General features: G+C 39.8%; 1 protein-coding gene across 1 annotated transcript; it reads right to left on the bottom strand.

The window, feature by feature from the left end:
• Positions 1-361: 361 nt before the first annotated feature.
• On the bottom strand, positions 362-11,290 carry SPIC (Spi-C transcription factor (Spi-1/PU.1 related)). Its single transcript, XM_011934806.1, has 6 exons — positions 11,136-11,290; positions 9,734-9,818; positions 8,981-9,074; positions 7,156-7,268; positions 4,369-4,477; positions 362-1,011 (listed from the first exon to the last, which is right to left on the bottom strand). The coding sequence occupies exons 2-6, from the start codon at positions 9,734-9,736 to the stop codon at positions 584-586; spliced, it is 747 nt and encodes a 248-aa protein (XP_011790196.1). The 5' UTR covers positions 9,737-9,818; positions 11,136-11,290; the 3' UTR covers positions 362-583.
• Between the last annotated feature and the right edge of the window lie 1,977 nt (positions 11,291-13,267).

Here is a 13,267-nt window from a genome sequence, read left to right as displayed (position 1 = left end):
ACATACAGAATGGAGTAATAGACACAGGAGGCTCCAAAAGGTGGGAGGATGGCATGGGTATGAGGGATGAAATCCTACCTATTGGGTACAATGTTCACTATTCTGGTGATGAGGATGCTACGCAATATACTTCACCACTATGCAATATATCAAAGCAACAAAACTGCACTTGTACTCCTAAATCCATAAAAGTAAAAAATTATCTTGGCTGAGACCTCTTTAAAAAATAATAAAATAAAAAAATAAAAAGTTTAAAAAGAGAGAGAATAGTAAGAGCAGAGCAAGGACATTTAGTCTATACTTTCAAATGGGCTTGATCATTTGAAACAATAAAGTTGTTCATTGAATCTTCACAAAGTACTATAAAAAAGTTTTTTCATTGGTAGAATTTCCCAACAAGTTAGTATAGATCACATGCTCTTTGATAAAAGCAACAATAAAGTTAATTTTTTTCTCTTTAGTATTTGCTTTAAGAGAAAAATTCTAAATTTCTTCAGAGGAGGGAAAAAAGAGACAGAGGGAGAAATCCTTAAAATTTGTAGGGATTTCCGATGCCAGTAAACCATGAAATATGAGAGTATATTTAGCAATCATGGTGATTTAGCTCATGGTAATTGGCATATGTATAATTATAATTTGCATTCCAGTTATTTAAACTGAGATATTCTTGATCAGGTTGAACACATTGTGAGTAGAAGATCTCTTTCCCCAGGAAATAGGATGGAGAGAGTCTTTGGAGAATGGCCTCACTGAACTGGTAAGTAAGCTTCCTCCGGATTTTGGTAATTTCCCCACTTCTTCCATAATTTCTCAGCGCCCTGGCCATTTTCTGGTAAGTCATGGTCTTCCTGTTGCCTTTTCTTTTCCCCCAAAGCTCGGCAAGTTTTTCTTTGTTTTTTGATACAAACTGAAAGATGCCTTTGGTTTTATCTACCCACTGAATACAAGATGCCATCTCTGGATTACACAGGGATTCGTGAAGGTATTCAAACAGTCGCAGCTTCTTCCTGCCTAAAATGAAGGGAAACAAGGTCAAACTCCACCGTGGCTGTACACCAAGAACATCCTCAGGAAGGGTTTGTTCAGCAACTACCGAATTAAAAGCTGCATTGAGACTGGTTTTTCTCCTACTCACTGCCCTTACGAATGCATGATGGCATCATTTTTCGGGACTCGAAGGTCAAGGATCTATTTGGCCTACTGAAGTTTCAACTGGATCTTTCTTTGTTGGAGAGGTTAAGAATGTTGTCTGTCGTGGCGCAGTGGCTCACGCCTGTAATCCCAGCACTCTGGGAGGCCGAGGAGGGCGGATCCCTTGAGGTCAGGAGTTCACCAGCCCGGCCAATATGGTGAAACCCCGTCTCTACTAAAAATACAAAAATTAGCCAGGCGTGGTGGCACGCGCCTGGGAGGCTGAGGCAGGAGAATCGCTTGAACCCAGGAGAATCACTTGAGAATGAGGTTGCAGTGAGCCACTGTACTCCAGCCTGGGCAACAGACTGAGACTCTGTCTCAAATAACAAAACAAAACAGAACAAAACAAAACAAAACAAAATTTTCTACAGAACAATATTGAGCAAAATGGCCCACCAAGTTTAGCGGTTTTGAAGAGAAGCCTCAAAAAGCCATTTCCAGAAAGCAAGTCATTTGAAGGGGCTTTATTCAAATGAGTTAAGGGATGTAAATGCACTTTGTAAAATGCAAAATAGAATGCAAATATAAGGTAATATTAAGAAAATTAATACCAAAGACCTAGGCAAGAATGCTAACTCTGGGTCTGCACAATTACTTGAAAAATAAAAAAGAAAAACTCATATGGAAATGCCAAAAATGTTTTTATATCACTTTATTTATTTAACAATGCAATGAACACTGTGATATTTCTCATTGTTGTGAAATAAAATGGTACCACTAGAAGTTTTGTCTTTTTAGGAACATGGCCATTTATATTTCAAAATAACTAGGCAGGACATTGAGAGAATCTGTGTGGGTTTTGTTCAGTTGATAGGATTTCTTTTGCATAACAGCTCATGAGAAAAGTGACAGCCCATTTTGTGACTTCTGAGTTAGTCTGTAAATACTATGCTCTGCCAGATCTATCAGTAGCTAAAAATTTGCAGCCAAATTCTGTTTTCCCTTGAGGAGGTATACTAGTGGATTCCCAAACGCTTTAAACAGTCTCTGGGGAATAATACTTTTGCATGATGCATTTATCACTCATCCAAAGACCTCAAACATTTTTACAAAGATTATCTTTTATATTATATTATCTTGAGTTTATGAATTGAGAAATGAAAAAAGGGACTTACCAAAAAACACATCATGAATTAAAGTCACCGCTTAAACAAAACTCTCTGCCTCTCATTCAGTGATCAAGTCAGTCGTAATGGATCATCTTCTTTTAAAGTTTTCCATATATTTTTAATGTTTAGATTTTATTTATTTATTTATTTTTGAGACGGAGTCTCGCTCTGTCACCCAGGCTGGAGTGCAGTGGCGCAATCTTAGGTCACTGCAACCTCTACCTCCCGGGTTCAAGTGATTCTCCTACCTCAGCCTCCTGACCTCAAGTGATCTGCCCACTTCAGTCTCCCAAAGTGCTGAGATTACAGGCATAAGCTACCATGGTCGGCCTATAATTTTTTTTTAAAGTGAATCAGGTAGCCTCCTTGAACCAGAAGCGGTTCAGAAAGACTCCCTCAGCTATATATTTTATCTATTTATTTATTTATTTATTTTTATTTTAATTAATTAATTAATTTTTTTTTTTGAGTTGAAGTCTCACTCTGTCACTCAGGCTAGAGTGCAGTGACTTGATCTTGGCTCACTGCAACCTCAACCTCCTGGACTCAAGTGATCCTCTCATCTCAGCTTCCCCAGTAGCTGGGATTACAGGCACCCACCACCATGCCCGGCTAAATTTTTTGTATTTTTTGTAGAGACAGAGTTTCGCCATGTTGGCCAGGCTGATCTCGAACTCCTGACCTCAAGAGATCCGTCTACCTTGGCCTCCCAAAGTGCTGGGATTACAGGCGTGAGCCTCCGTGCCCAGAATTTACTTAAGACATATTATTTACAGGACAAAATGCAAGAGTATAATCCCCTTTGTAATTTCAAAGGATATGCATATACTTGTACATGTGAAAAATTAAAAAAAAAAAGCTTTTCTAAAAATATGTAAAATATACTGGAACTTTTACTTTCACTTTGTACTTTAGTTTGAGTCTTTTACCATGAGTATTATAATACTTTTATTTTTAAAAATAAAAAGAGCTAGATTCTGTCTCAAAAAAATTAAAAAATAAATGAATAAATAAAAATAAAAATAAATGAATAAAATGTATTTTGGTTCAGGGGGGCTGCCTGAATCACATTTTAAAAAAATTATTTGGCCAGGCATGGTGGCTCATGCCTATAATCCCAGCACTTTGGAAGGCTGGATCACCTGAGGCCAGAGGTTCGAGACCAGCCTGGCCAACATGGCAAAACTCCGTCTCTACTAAAAATGCAAAAAATGGGCCGCGCGTGGTGGTGGGTGCCTGTAATCCCGCTACTCGGGAGGCTGAGGCAGGAGAACTGCTTGAGCCAGGGAGGCAGAAGCTACAGTGAACTGAGATCATGTCACTGCACTCCAGCCTGGGCAACAAGAAAAAAAAAAAAAAGGATGATAGTGGAGATGAAAAATTCCTATCACCTAGTATCTACTATGTATACATTTTATCATTATTTTGGATTGTACTCCTTCTACTTAATTTTCTTTTAAAGTTAACTGTAAAACAATCAATAAATAGTAAAATTAAAATTAAAAAATAAAAAGTTAACTGTGAAACAGCCTCAGGCAAGTGCTTCAGCAGGTATTCCACAAGGCACTGTTATCATAAGAGATGACAGCTCCATGTGTTTTTGTCCCTGAAGACGTTCCAGTGGAACAAGATGTGGAGGTGGAAGACAGTGACAGTGACGATCCTGGCACTGTTACACCTAGGCTAATGTGCGTGTTTGTGTCTCCATTTTTAACAAAGTAAGTTCAAAAAGTGAAAAATAAATAAAAATTTAAAAGTTTAAAAATAGGAGGCTGGGTGTGGTGGCTCACACCTGTAATCCTAGCATTTCAGATGGCTTGAATCCAGGAGTTTCAGACCCAGCCTGGACAACAGAGTGAGACTCTGTCTCAAAAAAAAACATATGACATCTCACCCAAGATGAATGGCTTGGACTGGTTCAAGAAGTCAGAGTTAAATTACTCTCAATTGTGATAAGAGAATATTTTGCATATACAATTCCAAACTCAGTTATAAGTTCCCTTTAAAGTGGCTATGAGGAAGATCTGGTTCTTTTACCTATATAATGAATGATGGATCAACGTACCTTTTCCCCCCTTTTGCTGGAGAACAGTGGGTTGTACCAGCTGGTTTTCAGTTATGTTCTGCAGAGATTGATGAATATTTCCTTCAAAATAGAAGTCCGCAGCACTGTTCTATATAAATAATGTAGCACGATGTTAAGTGAGACTTTCCCTGTGGCCCCCTATTATAGGCTGAAGTCAAAAGCTAGGGGAAAAAGAGGCTAAGCCTCTCCCAGGTTGTTAAAGGAATTACCCCCAACTGCAGCCAGATAGTTCCCAGGGCAGCACTAGCATCAAACCCACATAAGGAGAGGACCAGGGGACAGAGGGTAATCTTTGGCTCTGTGAGTCGTGTCATGTCCTACCCTCCCTACAAGAAAGAAGGGATTGCTTAAAGCCCGTGGTACCAGCAGAAAGGGAAGATGGGCTTCCATTCCTGTGCTGGATGCCCATGTAGGCAAGGCGAGATAAGAAAGATGTCAGTAGGCAGCTAGGAAGATAAAATAAATTAAGTAATGAAAACAATAAAAATTTTATAAGACAAGAAAGGACCGAGCATGGTGACTCAGGCCTGTAATCTCAACAATTTGGGAAGCCAAGGCAGGAGAATCACTTGATTCAAGATCAGCCTGGGCAACTCAGAGAGGCCCCACCTCTACAAAAATTTTTAAAATTAGGCCAGGTGCAGTGGTTCATGCCTGTAATCTAGCACTTTGGGAGGCTGAGGCGGGTGGATCACCTGAAGTCAAGAGTTCGAGACCAGCCTGGCCAACATGGGGAAACCCCGTCTCTAATAAAAGTACAAAAAAAAAAAAAATGGCTGGGTGCTCAGTGGCTCACTCTTGTAATCCCAACACTTTGGGAGGCCGAGGTGGGTGGATCGCCTGAGGTCAGGAGTTTGAGACCAGCCTGGGCAACATGGTGAAACCCCGTCTCTACTAAAAATACAAAAATTAGCTGGGCATGGTGGCAGGCACCTATAATCCCAGCTAGCTACTAGGGAGGCTGAGGCAGGAGAATCGCTTGAACCCAGGAGGCAGAGGTTGCAGTGAGCCAAGATGGTGCCATTGCACTACAGTCCGAGCAACAGAACAAAAAAATTTAAATTTAAAAATTACCCAGGCGTGGTGGCACATGCCTATAGTCCCAGCTACTTAGGAAGCTGAGGCAGGAGGATCTCTTGACCCCAGGAGTTTGAGGCTTCGGTGAGTTATAATTGTACCACTGCACTCCAACCTAAATGAGAGAACAATGCCCTGTCAGAAAAGAAAGAAAGAAGAAAGAAAAGAAAAGAAAAGAAAGAGAAAGATGACAGACAAGGGAAGGCAGAATAAAGAAAGGGGACAGGAAGAAGCAGCCCAAGCTCCTACCATTTACATATGGCAAGAATATGTGGGTTTCCAAGGGTTAAACACTGGGAAGGGGCTGGGCTTGAGCTGTCTTTCCACACCCCAGTCAAGAAGACTGACCAGCAGGCAAGGAGTCCCTAGGGATAAGAGGCTGTGAGGTGCATGCTAGAAAATGGGAGTTGAAGTAGAAAGAAGTAGGGCTGCCAGATTTAGTAAATAAAAATATTGGGCATCTTTCATTTTACCTGGCAATCCTAAGTGGAGGTGGAAGAGGTTAAGCTGGAACCAAAGCACTCTCTAATTAAAATTTTTATTTAAATTTTTTTTCTTTTTGAGACAGGGTCTTCCTCTGTTGCTCAGGTTGGTCTCGAACTCTTGGGCTCAAGTGATCCTTCCTCCTCAGCCTCCCAAAGCTTTGGGATTACAGGCTTGAGCTACTGCACCCAGCCCAAAGCACTCTCTTAAAATAAAATGTCTTGTGAAGAGGCCCCAAGGGAACAATTTATAGAAACAGAAAAAGGACATTTGACATGGCGTGATTGAAGGTAGTGACAGAAGAAAAATAAAAACCAATTCACATTTATACCTCATCCCATGAAGACTGCTTGATAAAATGGATGTGTGAAGAAAACAACGAAAAGAATACATGAATGTGGAGATAGCAGGACGTTTCCCTTTGCAGGTGCTGCTATTAATAAAATATAAATGAATTGGTCCAATACATGCAGATAACACTGAGTTTGAGAAGGAAAACAGAGCAGGCTAATACAAGACTATAGGTAAAGCCAGTGCAGGGGCAGTTTGGACCTTTGCCCTGTGGCTTTTAGGGGAAACTTTTTTGCAATTTCCCAGATGGACTAAGGAGAAGCAATTGATGTGAACATCCTGAAAACACCTCCTTTTTACAGAAGTCATTCAAACCAGTCTGAGGCTAAACAGAGCAATGATGAAGGGTCACTTCCTTCCTAACAGCATATGATCATCCATGTTGACTGTCAAGTTCAGACTACAGCTGACAGTCCTTAAAAAGCATTTTCAGGCAGAGCACAGTGGCTCACGCCTGTAATCCTAGCTCTTTGGGAGGCTAAGGTGGGTGGATCACCTGAAGTCAAGAGTTTGAAGCCAGCCTGACCAATATGTGGAAATCCTGTCTGCACTAAAAATATAGAAGCTAACTGGGCGTTGTGGCACACGCCTGTAACCCCAGCTACTTGGGAGGCTGAGGCAGGAGAATCGCTTGAACCCAGGAGTCGGAGGTTGCAGTGAGCTGAGAATGAGCCACTGAACCCCAGCCTGGTGACAGAGCCAGACTCCATCTCAAAAAAAAAAAGAAAGAAAGAAAGAAGAAACCATTTTCCTAGTCTTGCTGTCTTTAAGCTGGGTTTCAGACCGTGTATGTGAAATGGAAGCCTGGCAAGAACAGGATATTCGACTGTTACTAATGGATGGTCTGATACTTACAATTACCGTTCTCCAATTATAGACAGGCTCCTCTGTAGGCAACACTCCATAGCAGCTGCAATTTCCTTTGACATGAGGACGATGGTTGATTAAAGCCAGGTAATTTTTGTAATCTAATTTTAAATCAGAGAAAGAAACTAAAAAAGTCAAAGTTTGTATTTGTGCATATATATGTGTGTGTGTGTGTGTGTGTGTGTGTGTTTACATATATGCACTTACAGATGCAATTGCTCTCATCTGTTTTCTTGCCACTTTGCACTTCTCCTGTGGTATTTATCTCATTATGCTGCTATTATGGATACTGTTACACATATCCCATTTGGAGAACATGCTTCTTGCCGGCTGAGACCTCATGATTTCTTTTCTTTCTTTCTTTTTTTTTTTTTAAGACAGGGTCTCTCTCTGTTACCCAGGCTGCAGTGCAGCCGTGTTATCTTGGTTCACTGCAGCCTGTGCCTCCCAGCCTCAAGTGATCCTCCCACCTCAGCCTCCCAAGTAGCTGGGACTCCAGGCATACACCACCACACTTTGCTAATTTTTGTATTTTTTGTAGAGACAGGGTTTTGCCATGTTGCCCAGGCTGGTCTTGAACTCCTGGGCTCGAGTGACCCACCCAGCTCGGCCTCCCAAAGTGCTGGAATTACATGTGTGAGCCACCGTGCCCAGCCCACATGATTTCTCTTATCTTGGAACACTCTGTAATACCCTATGTAAACTTAATACACAACATATTTGCATTCTATTTAGACTGTTTAAAAATACTTATTCTTCCGGGTAGAATATATCTTGTTGGGTGGGTGGAAGGTCTATAAGATTTATTAGAACAATTTAAAAGCCTTTCATGAATAGTTAAAATGAACTATTAGATAAATAAATGTCAACCAGATATTTCTAATAGCAGATAATTATATATCTTTATATTCCTGTGTGGAATGTCATCCTCTATTTTCTCTGCATTTTTATATGTGAGACTTTAGTTTTATTTAGGCTAGATACTCCTGGACATATTTTGCCTTTGCTAGAATTAATCCTGGATGCTTCAGGTAAAAATGAAAATGATCTTCTCGTTTTTGAGTCCAGAAGTTCCAGACCAGCCTGGGCAACATAGTAAGACTCTCTCTCTACAAAAAAAAATAAATTAATTAAAGAAAAAAAGGTCGCTGGGCACCGTGGCTCACACCTGTAATCCCAGCACTTTGGGAGGCCGAGATGGACGGATCACGAGGTCAGGAGATCGAGACCATCCTGGCTAACATGGTGAAACCCCGTCTCTACCAAAAACAGAAAAAATTAGCCAGGCGCCTGTAGTCCCAGCTACTTGGGAGGCTGAGGCAGGAGAATGGCCTGAACCCGGGACGTAGAGCTTGCAGTGGGCCGAGATCATGCCACTGCACTCCTGCCTGGGTGACAGAGCAAGACTCCGTCTCAAAAAAAAAAAAAAAAAAAGAAAAAAACAAAAAAAAAAAGGTCTTCTCTGTTCTGATCATTATTCTGGAATACAGTGGCGCCATCTCGGCTTACTGAAGCTTCTGCCTCTTGGGTTCAGCAATTCTTAAGCCTCAGCCTCCAGAGTAGCTGGGATTACAGGCGTGCCACCATGCCTAGCTAATTTTTGTATTTTTAGTAAAGACAGGGTTTTGCCATGTTGGCCAGGCAGGTCTTGAACTCCTGGTCTTAAGTGATCTGCCCACCTTGGCCTCCCAAAGTGCTGGGATTACAGACGTGAGCCACCACACCTGGTCAGCTGATCATTATTCTTATATGTGTATGTGACCAACAAGCCATTTGATGTACCAGCAGAAGAGGGTAAATGACTTATCTTTACCTGGCGAGTACTGAAGATCTCCAGTTGAATGTTGCCTCAGAACCTCAAAAGCATCCTCAAATGCTTGACCCAGCTTGTCTTGTTCAACACACGTCTATTGGAACAATGATAGAATTCCGGAGTTTTAGAATTACCAATTAAACTTAATCTCCCTGATTTAAAATAGTATTTAGTCTAAAGGAGGGTTTCTCAATCTTGACACTATGGACATTTGGTGCTGGCCGTCTCTGTTGTCAGGGGGCTGCCTATGCATTGTATGATGTTCAGCAGCTTCCCTGGCCTCTACCCACTGGTTGCCAGTAGCACTTTCACAGTTGTGACCATCAAAAATGTTTCTGACATCACCAAATGAACCCTGAAGCACAAAATCAATCGCAGTTGAAACCCACTCCGTGATAGTATAGTATTTAGAGAATGGTATTCATTCTGAAGTATAGTATTTAAGATTATTGCAAAATTTTAGCAAGGAGTTGTATAGCAGAGGAGAGTGATTTAGAAAAAAAAGGGTCAAGGAAATACCTTCAATGGAACAGAATCTGTGAATTGTTCTTTAAAAGCGAAATGCTCTTATTTTCCAAAGTATGTCTCCAAGACCTAAAATTGAATTGCTTTGCAAACTATTTCATATCCTTATTAATATGATTGATATATTTTACTTTTAAAATGAAGGGAGAGTAAAGAAAAAAATTTAATTATTATGCTGTAGACCTCCTCTGTGGACAGAGTAAAGAAAATTTTAAAATGTCAGCTTACCATATTTCATTAATAAATTGACAATTCTGTTCCTTAGCGGTTGTTGCTTGAAGAAAATAAAACAAAATAAAATAAGTTGACAATCCTGAAAAAATTTAATATTTAAAAAGCAAAATTAAATGCAGTCTCTAATTTTATTCTGAATAAGATCTTGCCCAAAGATATTTTCTGAAAATACCTTACATAAACCAAGAGTACCTCCTGAATTCTCTTTGATGAGTACAAATTTTTTTCTACAAAATTTTCTACAGACACTTCTTTTTGCTTTTCCATGATTACAAAATGTTTTAAATATTAAAATAGCTTTATAGTTAATTATCTAAGCTGTTTGATTGATAAAATAAAGTGGAAATAATTCAAAAGTATATGTAAGTATTTCAAAATTACTTTAAATATTCTAAAATTCTGAAAATCAAAATCCTTTTTACCTTAGCATAGCCTTATAAAAGTAGGACTTTTTTTTAAACCTTTCTTTGGTGTTATATTGCCTTCTGAGAATCTGACAAAAGCCATCCTTTTCCTCCCATGAAAATTGGGCTTAAATTGCAAATAAAATTTAGTCTATGAAGACTGTCTTGGACTTGTTTGAATCCTAGGTTAAGAAAACTGGTCTAGAATTTTGTTATTCACTTTCTTATCTCTAAGTAATTCTGATTTTACTTTAGATAAACAATTATCACACAGAACCACAATTAAATGCTTTTAACTATACATTCTATAGACCAACACAAGGAACAAACAAAAACCAACCCACATAATAAAAAGAACTGTGGTGGGTCCAAAATTGTTTATCATTCCATTAAGTAAACCCAGCAATGCTTTTTATATAAGTGTTTATCTTAGTATTTTTCCTGCAAACACAATGTGTTTACTCTTTAGTGTTTAATGCTGAATAATAAAATGGGATGATGTAATCTAATGCCAATATTATACATATCCATCATATATCAACATAACATGTTAAACATCAAAATTCTATTTGGCTCTTTGAAATCACTGCATCATGTCAGTTAAAAGAAAACAGAAGAAAATCCAGAAATCACTCTTTGGCTCATGGTCTTTAGTGAATATTATCAGTAGTACATATTTTTTAAAAGTCATGTCAATGATTTTCAACTACTTGCTTTGACTCAAAAGTGCAGAAGCACTGAATGTTGTATTTTGAATTAAATGCTTAAAAATGAACATGTTCTCTTTGACTAAAATGCTTCACAAGACTATCACAACTCTTAAAAGTAGCAAATCTAAAGGGACGAAAAAGCACGGAAACATTATTGATTACTACGATTGCTTAATATTTCTTGCATCTGAACACGCAGACAATGAGAAACACTCATTAGGCCAAAGGAAAAAATGAACAGTGATTAGAAAATATTTAGAAAAACATAAGCTGAGAACTTACCGGGAAGACACTTCAACCCTTTATAGAGATGTTTCATTAATATCAGAATGGTAAATTCAACGGCAGGCTATCGTGAAAATAAAAAATTATTTTCCAGTGTGATGGCTCTGATGAAAAAAATAGTAATAATTTTTTTAAATTAGAATTGTTAAGACACAACCATCAAGAACACACTGGCGGAGTTGCATTAAATAGCTGTTTTTAAGGAAGTTCTTCAAAAGGGGATTTTTTTTAAAAGATACAGTGCCTTCACAATTTCTATTTCATGATACTACCAGTAGACACCAGGGGCTATTATTTTGAAGAGGCACATAGTAGTTTGCACCCCATCAGCCAAAAAGCAAAAGAGCATTAGAACAAACCCCATGAAACCCTGCCCAACTTAGGTTGCAGCTCTTCAGATTGCATAGCCCCACTGGAAACTTCTAACCCATGCAACTCAGGCCCACCCTTCTTTTTTTTTTTTTAATGCATATTATTTCTCTCCCAATTCTGGATTCTATACTCTCTTTCTTGCCTGAACTGTCAACAGCCTTCACTCTGGACTCTCCAAATCATCTTTCCTCCTAAACCCCTTTACTTACACTGCCATTCACTGATCGCCTGACTTAGGGAGCTTAAAGGCTTAGGGCCCTTGCCCTGACATTCAAGGCTCTTGAACCTTAGCCTTATATCTTGCCACTCACTTGAGTGGGGATAATGGAATCCATGCTCTTGCTTTCCTCCACACCTAAATTCAGTAGGGGCTCCAAAATAGTTAGGAGAAGCTTATGGGTGGCCGTGTGGTTGGACATACCTGAGGCTGCTGCATTCCTAACGCAGGTCCCGTTCTCTTACTTGGCTTGAAGGTTTATTTGGGGTGGCTCTGATGGAAATTATGAGAACGCTCCCTCCACCTGTAATACTTTCTTCCCAGTTCATCCCCCTGCAGATTCACCCATTTTGTGTTACCTGTCCATCAGTGTCCAAAGCAGCATCCACTTGTACACGGTGGAAATAACCTTCCTGTGCCCTGAAACACATGTCTGCCTCTCACTTGGCTAACCTGAAACCTGCCATTTTAATAGCTGTCACCTTTTGGCCAGGGGGAAAACCACCTAAGAATTTTTTGTAAACCTTGTGGGTGGGGAGAGTGAAGAGGGTCTGCGATCAAAGCTGCCAGTAATTTCAATTTTGCATTGTGGAGCCTGACCTCACCTTTGATATGGGACTATTGTTTTGCACCAATTACTTCTTTGAGCCAATTTGTTATGCAAATGTAAACACACAGCCCTTCTTCTGATATGTAGATCTTATAATAACAAGTATAAAACGGTAATCACTAATGTTGATTTGTTTTTAATCTATACCAGTCTACACCCTTTTCAAGCCACCTTATTTGGTTCATTCGTTTAACATTTTACTGAGCTCTTCACTCTTCTGGGCACTGCCCCATGTCCAGGAGCTACAGCCCTGAACAAATCCTTATGAGAAAAAATGATTTTAAAAAAATATACACATTGGAAAAGTGTTACGTAGGAAGTGTCAAAAACAACAATACAAAAGAGAAAGATTATGAAGAGAGTGTGCGAATAGCCAAGAAAAATCTCTGAGGAGGAAACTGGTGTAAGCTGAAACCCAAGAAGACTTAAGAGTGAGCAGGTGGGCAGGGTGTCTGGTGCCTATATCCCCACTAAGCAGCTACGCAGGAGGATGGCTTGAGGCCAGGAGTTCGAGACCAGCCTGGACAGCACAGTGAAACCCCCAAGCCCTGCCTCCCCACCCTGTCTCAAAAAAATGAAGGAGTAACCAAAACAAAAAGCAGAGATGCAAATATTTGGAGGAGCACCTCCTGGCAGAGGAAACAGCAGGTGCGAAGAGCCTGGAATGGAAATGAGTTTGGCATTCAAGACACAGGAAAAAAAGCGGGAGGAGGAGAGGAGTCTGCAGGAAAATGCTCCTGGGGGCTAAGAGGCAAAGTGGGAGAAGAGGCAGGATCCAGATCAACATATACATCAAGTTCTAAAATAATCAAAAGTCATGTATGTCAGTGGTTACCTGTGCACCCCCATGTCACAGATGAGGAATCTAAACTGAAGTTCGAAGATGTTTTGTGATTTTCCCTAAGTTTCAACTGCTAGTGAGGTGGGCTG

This window comes from Colobus angolensis, unplaced genomic scaffold, assembly GCF_000951035.1.
Source record: "Colobus angolensis palliatus isolate OR3802 unplaced genomic scaffold, Cang.pa_1.0 Scaffold10, whole genome shotgun sequence".
NCBI classification, from domain to species: domain Eukaryota; kingdom Metazoa; phylum Chordata; class Mammalia; order Primates; family Cercopithecidae; genus Colobus; species Colobus angolensis.
The sequence above is the reverse complement of the archived record's forward strand: the minus strand, read 5'-3'. Positions and strand labels throughout refer to the sequence as shown.